The sequence below is a fragment of the Rosa rugosa genome, chromosome 1 (genome assembly GCF_958449725.1).
Source record: "Rosa rugosa chromosome 1, drRosRugo1.1, whole genome shotgun sequence".
In the NCBI taxonomy this organism is placed as follows: Eukaryota; Viridiplantae; Streptophyta; class Magnoliopsida; order Rosales; family Rosaceae; genus Rosa; species Rosa rugosa.
The window spans coordinates 66,851,830-66,863,436 of record NC_084820.1 but is presented as its reverse complement, the minus strand read 5'-3'; the positions used below and the strand labels follow the sequence as shown (position 1 = coordinate 66,863,436).

General features: G+C 39.4%; 2 protein-coding genes across 2 annotated transcripts; both read right to left on the bottom strand.

Moving 5' to 3' along the window:
- Positions 1-1,612: 1,612 nt before the first annotated feature.
- Positions 1,613-3,033, bottom strand: LOC133733467 (phenolic glucoside malonyltransferase 1-like). The gene has a single exon (XM_062161094.1). The coding sequence runs from the start codon at positions 3,014-3,016 to the stop codon at positions 1,613-1,615; it is 1,404 nt and encodes a 467-aa protein (XP_062017078.1). The 5' UTR covers positions 3,017-3,033.
- A 1,054-nt stretch (positions 3,034-4,087) lies between these two features.
- On the bottom strand, positions 4,088-5,517 carry LOC133745469 (phenolic glucoside malonyltransferase 1-like). The gene has a single exon (XM_062173547.1). The coding sequence runs from the start codon at positions 5,515-5,517 to the stop codon at positions 4,135-4,137; it is 1,383 nt and encodes a 460-aa protein (XP_062029531.1). The 3' UTR covers positions 4,088-4,134.
- Between the last annotated feature and the right edge of the window lie 6,090 nt (positions 5,518-11,607).

Below are 11,607 nucleotides of genomic sequence, written 5' to 3'. Positions count from 1 at the left end.
AAAATTGAAGGATCGAAGCTGCACACAGTAACGCTACAGTCATTCCGTCCCCAGTTTGCTCATAAAACCTCGATGATCCTCCTAAACCTGCCACAAGCCATATAAGATTCCTCAATTAACGTCGAAAGAGATAGAATCGGGTGGTGAATATTTCGAGGAAGGCAGTTTCCGGCAACAGAAATGCATGAAATTATCGAGAATTGAACGTACGACAGTGAAGGGAAGGGGAAGAGGAAGCGGCTGAAACTAGCGGGAGTATGTCGGTTTTGTATTTCCTATGTGTTACCTTTACTTAAAATAAGGCTTCTCCTAACTTCGGGTAAAGAACTTCGGGCGCAAATCTCTCAATTTAGAAGAGATGAAAAAAATTCTCTCAAGTTCACCCGTTGGGTCATTGGGTTAAGATCACCAAGTCAAATAGTGTTTACTGCTTTCTTATGTTTGTTTTCACCCATTGAATAATGAGTCACTGGTTCAGTTTCTAGACTGACCTAGGTCACTCTTGGTCAGTTTCTTGGCCTGAGTCAAACACTGTTCACTGCTTTCTTATGTTTGTTTTCACCCATTGGATAATGAGTCATTGGTTCAGTTTCTAAACTAACCTGGGTCACTCTTGGTCAGTTTCCTGGCCTACAAACTGACCCAGAGTGACCCAAGTCAGTTTTCAAATTGACTAGTGATCCAAACTCAACAAGTGCAAAGAAATATTAAAAAGAAGTGAACAGTGTCTGACCTAATAACTCAATTGGTGAACTTGCTCTTAGAAGGGTATTTTTTAGTATTTGACTGAATAGGGAGAATATAGAGGAATATCTTTGTCTTTGTTTAAAAAAGAGGAGACAAATTTGAAGTTGGGACATCTAATAATTTTGTTAGAGAGAAATGAGGTATCTATTAAACCAAATGTTCGTTGGAAAAATCTGAGGGACATCAAGTAAGGATAACTGGATGGAAATGAAAAATTCCTTATACTAAGGGAGAGTAGGGAGGTGATGAGAGTGGGAACGATTCGGGAGATGGGGATCGAAGGGTAGGAGAATATTGCAGGGGGGGGGGGGGGGGGGCGGATTGGGTAAGGAATGATTTTGGAGATGAGTTTTTGATCATCATCCTCGGCTTTCCTCATTGGCATCCCTGCGTAGAAGTTAATTTAGCTAAATATCGAGTCAAATATGTATGTATTCTAGATTAATTAAATTTTATATTATTTCATTGCCTATTTCATTATCCAGACTATTTGGATTATACTGGAGAAGTTTGAATTGGTATCTATACCCATATATACCACTAGAGAACTGCAAGACTAGTTGGCCTCTCACTCTAGCTGTGGATCATGCAGAGACATCGATCCCATGCCATATATGACTCCTCGTACCTAATAATAAAGGTAATTACGTCTCAAACTCCATGGATCGAAATCATGGAATACGTACAGAACTATCTTAAAGACTGGAAATATAACGAAACCATTAGGAACCCTACGTACGTAATATGAAGCTAGCAAAAAAGAAATTATAAAAATACTCAACTTCGAATTGTCATTTAATTCAATGTGGTACAAAACTTATTAGGTACCCAACAAAAAGCACGCATAATCAGTGTATCACTTCACTCAATGGTCTCCAAAACCTTTAGCAAATAGAGAACCAAAAGCTTCCATGGCATGTTTTCTCAAAACCACCCCAACCTCGACCCCTCCACCGCCGTTCTTCGAATCCGAAAGTGAAATCGCTCCGGTCCTATCTATTGAAACCACCTCAACCTTCTTCGGCCTACCCCATCCGAAATTCGTCTCATAAATCTGAAACCTATGCGAGCCAGCAGTAGAATACACTCCCTCGACTTGCACAAAGTCCTTGATTCTCGAAACCCAAACCTCAGCTCCATTCAAAACCCCTTTGTCCAAACCCTGTATAGCTTCACTAATTGCCCTCACCGCCACAACCAACCCATCTTCACCCAGTAACTCTTTCGCTTTCACGAACCCCGCCGCACCGGCTACGCAGTTTCCGAAATAGTTTGCAGGTATAGGAGGATCCAAACGAGCCCTACAGTCCACGCTAAAGGCCTGAACCGACATTTTGTCACCATCTACTTCTTGTGCCTTGACTAAACAAACCCACATATAAGCACATACTAGAGTAAACGTGGATAAATGAAGTAATGAATCCGAAACTTTCGCATCCAGTACTATTTGCCTTAGGATTTGTATTTTTGCGCGCGTAAATTCAAAGATTCTTCGAACTGAGTCTGGTGGTGGAGTTTTCATATACCACATTACGCTTTTGTTGTCTGGACCGTCCATGTTTTGCCATTCATTTGCGCAGAGGGATCCAAGTCCGTGCCCCGTCGGGTCATGAATCACCGTTCTTTCATATAACGGCTTGAGCTGATCCGGTAACAAAAAATCCGAGTCAGTGGAAACGCCATCGTTAACTATCATATGCTGGCATGCATGAGCCCACGATTTAACAAATGAGGTTGAGGTTTTGCCGTCAAGGATCGCATGGTGCATGGTTGTTCCGATTACAAAGCCGCGACTCGGAAATAGGGTTACCTGCAATGCAATGGCTGCAGCTTGCTCGTGAGAGACGTCCAATCTCGGAACAAGAGGATGGTAATCTTTGGCCTCAATAAACTCACCGTAGCCTGAAAGGTGGTCGAAGTTATCAACATCGGACTCGGCTACTGTGAGTGAAACGGCGTCGCCTTGGAAGTAGCGTAGGATGGGAGTGTGGGAGTCTTGGGGCCAAGTTAGGTTTCCGGCGAGAGGTAGGAAGTGTTGGAGAACGAGAGAGAGGGAGGATTTGAGATTTTCAAGTACCAAATTAGAGGGAGAAGATGTTAATTCATAGAAGTAAAGCCGTTGAACAGGTGGAAACCTCAGCCAAAATAGGTCAAAGTAGGTTAGAGGAAGGGACAGATCTGGTGTGTCGGCGGTGGAGTCCGGTGAGTTTGGTTGCGGTGTCACCCTGCAAACCTCCACTATCTGGACAGATGTGTTTGGGTGCGGCATTGGATAAGGGCAAGAAGAAGCTGAGTGCGTGTTAAAGGCTTTTGAGCTAATAACCAAATTTGCATGCGTATTTTATAAAGAAATTTCGCGCCAAGGCCGGATAAGGCCGGCACCTCGAGATAGAATTGTATGAATAAATCCCTTGTAGGCTTGTATGACCAAAAAAAAAAAAATCCCTTTACTTGTATAGTTGTATCACTTAGATGTCTCGTGCCGATGCTGTTGTGTCATATCGCTGAGCCACAGACGATAACAGGTGTGTGGCTGTGTGTTATCCAAGTTCGCAGGTAGTACAAACCAAACAAAATGCATGGCATGCTATTTTTGGTAATTTGGATAACTCTGCTCTTTATTCGAGTCGGAAGTACATATCTGCGAAGGAAATAGGGAGATCGGTGACGTATATAGAGTGAAGAGAAAAAGTTCAAGCGGTGGTATTGATCCAATTTGTTCAAAGGTAGGTCGAAGTAAATAGTTTAAGAGACAAAGAAATCTACCATAATTACGAGTTTAGTAATCAATCTCAGCTACCATAAATAGTGGAAGAAATAATAAACTATGTTCACAAGATACTAATTTGGGAGCGATAGTATCCGCGGTTCAGACTTGTGAAATAATAACTAAATTATTTGTCAATAAACATAAGAATTGATAAACAACCTTATTTGAACAAGATCTCTTCTATAGGATTATACTTCCGTGTTGGTTAGCTCAAGTAATGAGGAAAGTATAGATTAAGCAGTTACGCTACATCAGTGGTTCGATTTCCTATGATAAATTATGTTACTAAAATACTAAATACTAAATTTTTTTATCATATACCATACAAAAATTATTTAAATGAGCTTATCAACCCCGCCTAAAGGGTTCAGACTCTGCTCCATAAACTAGATACAATCTATTCACTATCAATGAGAATTGATAAAGTCAAATGCGCTCAACTTCTAACAAATATATACATTACTATAAAGAAAATATAGATACACCAAGCGAAAAACGCTCAATATCTAAACTTTAGATCCATATGCATCCCTAAGAAAACTAGGAACGCCTATATTGCAACTCCATACTCCCATATAGATCATTCATGATGTGTACTCGAAACTTCTTCAAACAACTTAAATTGCATCAGCAAATAAAGAAGCAAAAGCCTTCATATACAGTTTCTTCAGAACCAACCCAACCTCAACAGCTCCACCGTCATTGTTGCTAGCTGAAAGAGAGAAGGCTCCTGTCTTATCTATGGAAACCACCTCAGTCCTCTTCGGTCTCCCCCATCCGAAATCAGTATCATAAACCTCAAACCGTTGCGAACCCGCCACCGAAAACACTCTCTCATACTGTGAAAAATCAATGAAGTTTGACACCCACGACTCTGCCCCATTCAAGATCCCATTCTTATCCAAACTCTTCAAAGCTTCAGTAATTGCACTTAATGCCACAACCAAGCCATCTTCTCCCAATAGCCCTTTTGTTTCTGCAATTGCTACACGACCCACAATGCAGTTCCCAAAATACGTTGCGGGTATCGGAGGGTCCAAGCGAGCCCTAGCGTCCACCGCAAGAACCAGAGCGGTTTTACCGCCTTTGATTTCTTGACCCTTGACTGAGCAAACCCAACAGAACGCGCATGTCAAAGAAAAAGTTGACAGATGAAGTGGTGAAGAATCAGAAGCCATTGTAGTCTTTATCACATGCTCTCTGAGTGCTTGTATTTTCGCTCTTGTGAGCTCGAAGGTACCTCTGATCGAGTCTGGTTTAACATCCACTGCAAAATGAAGAGAATTCGAAGGCGTTACGCTTCTGTTGTTGGGGCCGTGTTCATCTAGGTATTGGCTTGAGTAGAGTTCTCCGAGCCCGGCCGGGTCCTGAACGACGGTTCTGTCATAAAATGGTTGTAGCTGTTCCGGTAACGAAACGGTACAAGAGGACCCGGATCCAGCCACATGTTTGCATATCCGAGCCCATGACTTAACGAACGAGGTGTAAGATTTGCCGTCCATGATGGCGTGGTGCATGATTGTGCCTACGGAAAAGCCGTTGTTGGGAAACAGAGTGACTTGCAAAGCTATCGGTGCAGAAGCTTCAAGTTGAGGAACAAGAGGATAGTACTTTTCGGCTTCAATAAATTGGCTGCCGGAGAGGTGGTGGAAGTCTTCAGGATTAGAGTACTCGGCTACGGTGAGCGAAACGGCGTCACCTTTGACATACCGGAGGACGGGTGTGGGGGAGTGTTGGGGCCAAGTGAGATTTCCGGCGAGGGGCAGAAAGTGTTGGAGAGTGTGAGAGAGTGAGGTTTTGAGCTTGGAAAATATGAAATTCGGGCAAGAAGATGTTTCGAAGAAGAAAACGCGTTGAATTGTTGGGAACCTTAGCCAGACCAAGTCAAAGAAGGTTAGAGGAAGGGAGTACTGATCCTCTGGTGCGGCGAAGTCCCGTGAACTCTGGTGTGGAGTCACCCTGCAAACCTTAACAACTTCCACCGAGTTTGGTTGCGCCATTGTTCGATGGACGAGCAGGAAAAAGTTTAACGTGCATATGAATATCGAGGTCTGTATATCCAATAATGTTGTATATATAGACATATATATATGGATTTGGATTATGCAGCAAAGTTGTTGGAATGCAAATTTCAATTGTAGCCACGTAGGGTAAGTGTTTAAAGGCCAGACGCAATTACACCCTTGTCAACTTGTCAACTTCTCTATGTGCAGTGGATTAGTCTGGTTTTGCCAGGCTTTCGCAGCAATGTCGGTGCAGGTGTCCTGGCGCTGGGATACCACTGCATGGGTGTGTGAGTTATTAACAACTAACCCGATCAAAAAAAAAAAAAAAAAAAAAAAAAAAACTTGTCTATATAAACAATGAAAACAAAGACGTGGTCTAAAATTGCCTAGAAGCAATGGCAAATTTTAGTTTTCAAGATTTACTACTAGCATATTACAGGTATTAAATAATATGTTATAGATTAAACAGTGAGTTGAAATTAATATACATCAATACCAACATTACTCTCATGTTACAGTGAGTTATAGTAGAGGTGGCAAACGGGCCTAGTCGTGCTTCGTGCTGTGTTTGGGCCGGCCCATTTATTATCGTGCCGGGCTCACGCCGGCCCATTTACTTAAACATTAAACCCGGCCCGAGCCCATATCGTGCCGAGTCGTGCTCGTGCCGAGTCAATAACGGGCCGTGCTCGTGCCTACCCACTATAAAGCACGATTTTAAAATCTTAATTTGAACAAATAAAAATTAATTTTATTTAACTATTTAGAAAATTAAAATAAGGGCTAATGATAAAAGAGGTTATTTTGAAGTGCCTTATTATAATTTAGGATACACAAATGTCCCCATGATAATTAAGGTCACATCTTTACAACCTACCATTAGAGTTAAATTTAATTACAACTCATGCCATCAACTCTCTCTTCCCCGATCCATTTTAGAATAACCCCTCTCGCTCTCTCTCAAATCCACCGGAAATCGAGTCACCATCCACCATCGCAGACGACGATCGATGATGACGACGAGGATGATGAACTCGGTTTCCGATTCTCTAGTCAACCGCCTCATGCAGGTACCATCTTCTTACTCCAGCAATGGCACCAATCGGCGGGAGCGGTCTTCTGGCGATTTTGACGACTCGGCCTACTAGATCTCCGTCTCCGGCGGTAATTTCAAAACCTATTTTAAATTACGATGCCATTTTTGAATCTCATATTTTGATGACGACAACGATGATGGTTGGGAATTCAAAGCTGCAGAACTAGAGAACCAGGTTGGCAATGAGAATTCCAAGGTAAAGGTGGTTCATTTTCGTGTTTTCAATTGATCTTGATTGTTTATGATCACATGAATTTGTCTCATGTGTTTTGCTGGACACTAAGTGGAGCATTGGAAAAGCTATTATCTTTGCTATTGTTTTTGTTTATTTATCATGCCTTATTATGATGCCATTTTTGAATCTGATATTGGTTGGTTTGGGTGTTGCATGATTTGAATTATGTTGAAACAAAGTTTGCTTTTAGAGCATTTGTTCAATTTTGGTGTTTATTTTGAGATTTAAATGTTAGCTACTCTAATCCATTTTTGAATGAATTAGAGTGAAAGAAGTTTGAGCATGCATGATTTTGGAGCTCTGTTAGAATTTCAGCTTCCAACTGAACCATTTATGGGGACTTGAGGTAGTTGCGTCATATACAGCCATTCTAAGATGTTCAAAATTGCAGATGAACTGTTTGATTTATTGTCTCTAAAAAACTTGTGGCCAGAAATTGATTATGGTTGAAATTCATTGTTCCATATCTGAAAAGGTGTGTTTTGATCCTCTTCCTTTCTTTGGTTGCTATGATCACTATGAAATGGGATAAATCGACGGCTCAACTTTGGTGTTTCTCCGTCTTCGAGATTCATCATTTCATTGTTTGCTTTGTATGAATTCTTGTTGGGTTTTGAGATTTTTTTGGGAAGTTTAAGTTTTAAGTGGAATGACCAGAAGTTTAGACGTTTAGCATTCAATTTATTTAGTCAAGTAATTATGATGCTAGTCTTGGAAATGGTTTCACATGTAATATTGTTTTGAACCAAATTATGGATCAGGTATCATCCAGACAAGAATACAAGCAATCCGGAAGTAGCAGAACAGTTCGAGGAGGTTGCATTTTTGTATGGCATCTTATCTGACCCAGAAAAGATGAGGCAGTATGACAATGCTGGGTTTGGGGTGATTTCTTCTTAAGTTCAGTCTCGCTGTGTTTTATTTTTATAGCCGAGTTTTTATGTGTCTGCTTGAATGTAAGATGAATTGTTGAATAAATTTCTTGATAATAGTTCATATGCATAGCATGAACAGTGATGTCATTACATATATACCGCCGCGAAATTTATAGAGAAATCTTGAATAGTTTAGCTGTATGTAATTGGTGAGCACTGGTCCTTTTATTTGTAGAGGAATATTGGCAAATGACATGTGATTGACAGTTACATGATCAGTTACTTACTGACTTTGACAGTTACATGGTCAGTTACTTCACTGGCTAGTGACTTGATCAGTGACATGTATAACAAGGACATAGTCAGTGACATGCAATGTGATTTGGCTAGTAACTTGGTCAGTGACGTGTGTATAACAATGACTATGTGACATGCAATATAACCTGACCAGTGACTTGACAAATGACATGTGATTGACAGTTACATGATCAGTTACTTACTGACTTTGACAGTTACATGGTCAGTTACTTACTGAAGATTATCAGTTACTTACTGACTTTGACAGTTACATGGTCAGTTACTTCACTGGCTAATGACCTGGCAAATGACATGTGATTGACAGTTACATGATCAGTTACTTACTGACTTTGACAGTTACATGGTCAGTTACTTCACTGGCTAGTGACTTGATCAGTGACGTGAATAACAAGGACATAGTCAGTGACATGCAATGTGATTTGGCTAGTAACTTGGTCAGTGACGTGTGTATAACAATGACTATGTGACATGCAATATAACCTGACTAGTGACTTGGCAAATGACATGTGATTGACAGTTACATGATCAGTTACTTATTGACTTTGACAGTCACTGGTCAACTCACTGTTACACATGTCACTAACCAAGTCACTGGCCATGTCACAGGCCAATGAAGTCATTAGCCAGCCCAAGTCCTTAATTAGTGAGGTCACTAAGCAAGTCAATGTTAACCTCAAGTCACTGGTTATGTCACTGGGCAAGTCACTGATCATGTAACTGAAGTCACTGACCAAGTCACTATCATGTCACTTACCAAGTCCTGGCAAAATCACTTTTGCCACTGTTATATCCATGTCATTGTTTAATAGTGTAATTGATCTTTATAGAAGGTTTCTCAATTTACGGCAGTGAAGTAAATGAATGCAAGTTGCTATCAATTTATTCAAGTATAAACTAGTCTGGATTATAGTGATAGGACAAATTAGATACACCGCTCCTGATACAAATATATACAATAATGAGATTAAAAAAAAAAACTACTAATTTTAGCCTATAACTAGATCAGAGAGCTATCCTTTTCCCGAAACCAATTTTTGCTATGGCTTTGTACAAATCCAGCTGCGTTCACAAGTGTGATATTAAGCGGACTCTTTGTGCATTTTCCGAAGAGCTTATATGGCAAATTCAAGACAATCTCTGTATATGCTAGAGTAGGAGCCAAAAACACAAAATCAGAATTGTATTAGAAAAAACAGATGCATATAAAGCGTAGACATGAACATCACACTAAAAAAGTTCATGAAAAATGTTTTGCCCTCGTGAAACAAACTCTTTCATCTAGATATCTTTGCTTAATTATAACTATGCAAGGAAAGTTACATCTAGTGAAACCAACTCTTTGACCTAGATATCTTTGCTTATAACTATACAAAGGTCACATGTTCATATCATCAAGATAGTTTGTTATTGACAATACTAAACAAGGAAAAACATTATACATTACAAGTATACCTTCAGGTAAGCTCATAGTTCGTAAGGCATCCTCTGCATAGAGTAGACAAGTTGGAGCTTCCAGTGTATTCATGGTTGATATATTTAGACTGAATCTCCAGATTTGAACGGGCCATACTACTACAGTGACATTGGTTGGAAGTATGGAAACAAGATCTCCATACTTAAGCTTAACAATTACCTTGTTGCAAAAGAGAAAATTACACTCTTCAGCATGATAATAAATATCTTTACTCAAGAGGATGAATCTGTTCATGCTTACCACATTCAAAAATCAGTGTATTTATTTTGATGACTTAGAAAACAATCTATTATCATGTGACAACGGATATGAAAAGCAACAAGTAGTACCAGCCACATTTGTCTCTCAAAGAAATATAGAAATGGCTAGTTTATGATTCAGCAACTTAGGATATTTGCGTATTAGCAACAATAACAAATTGCTGATCTCAAAAGATAACCTTCATAAGGAAATGACTCAATATATAAAACCCATGTGACCTGCAATTTATATATGGCACCAAAAGAATAAAATCCTGATAGATGACTACTAACATGTTTAGTATATCAAAATTAATGAAATACTATATCGAAAGCAGGAAAAAAATAAAAAAAACAAAACAAAAAAGTATAATGCAGAAAGGAAAATGTACCAACTAGCCAAAATCAGCAATGCAAACAAAATCAAGTGGTAGCTAGGTCAGCTACGTACAGTGAATTTCTTTAATCTGGTTCCCATATAACTCATTGACAAGCCGAACCTTCATGCAAAATTAGTGAAGTAGCAGAAGTATCAAATTAAATCATGTTCTTAACAAAAATATCTAAAATGAATAGCAGAAACCTAATAACATCATACAGAGCTCTAACACAATTCCATTACACATTGCATGTTACTTCCAGCAAGTCTTTTAACTTTTCAACACTTCAATTTTACTCTGAGTTCCACAGATTCGTTCTTTCATCATTTCATGGATGTTCGGATGGCACAGGTAAGCCACCCTCCACCCAAATCTAATGGGGCAGATTTAGATTTGAACCAAATGGAATAGGACTTGGTTTAACCTAACTCATATCATAAGTTAAAGCCTGGTAAAAGCAACAGGCAATAAACAATTGTCTAGTTATAAGAAACTAATCATCCTCATTATAGATACTACCCAGCACCATACAATAACAAAAAGAAAGTTCCAAGACGTTCAATAGCAACATCAACCCCTAAATAGAGAGACCACAAAAACTTTCTTTTAGTAGTTTAACATTTAGCACCACTACATTTAGCACCACTATAGCCTACAAGTGGAAACAAATAGAGAAAGCACAAAAACGGAGCACCACATCAATTTCAGCTCAAATACAAATAGTGATTGAAAATCAAAGAGCTCAACCTCAACCTAATCCTAGAAATAGTAAGAAATTAAAAATCAATACTACAAAAACTGAAAACGTGATCAATACAAAGCATACACAACTCCAGCAATTCAATTGCTTCCACAGAGATCATTTTGATGCTTCTATCACAAATAGAATTAAGCAAAATCAAATTGTACCAGGTAGACCTACTCGAAGAACTAACCATTGATAAATTGCATCAAAACCAAACAGATCGGGGTACTACAAAACTAGAAAACAAAAATAAAAATCAAAACTGAGATTTCACGATTAGAAAAGAACTAGAGGAATCGAGGTACTTCTCGAAATAGACCGGCGCGTGCATCACCTCGATCACCTGCTCGACAGCGTTCATTACGAGCGGTCCAATTCCGTCGCCGGGGATTATGTTTTGGGCACTCGGAGCTCCGTCGTTGGGTCTGGGCATGTAGGTGACCGATTGGGTTTGGGCCTTGACGCCAGGTGAAGTTTGAGTTTCGTCTTCTACCTTTTGGATTTCTAATCGGAGCTCTGGGATTTCTGATCAAAATGGAGAGAAGATTTGATCTCTGATATTTTTGAGTATAAAGCTATAAACGTTTTTAAGGGCATAATCGGAATCCAAAAAATTGAAAACTGACATTTTTTAACATCACCTCATTATTAATAAGGACTAAATTAATATTACTAACAATTCATAATGGACATTTTTACCAAGTGAGAAACTAGGTGATTTT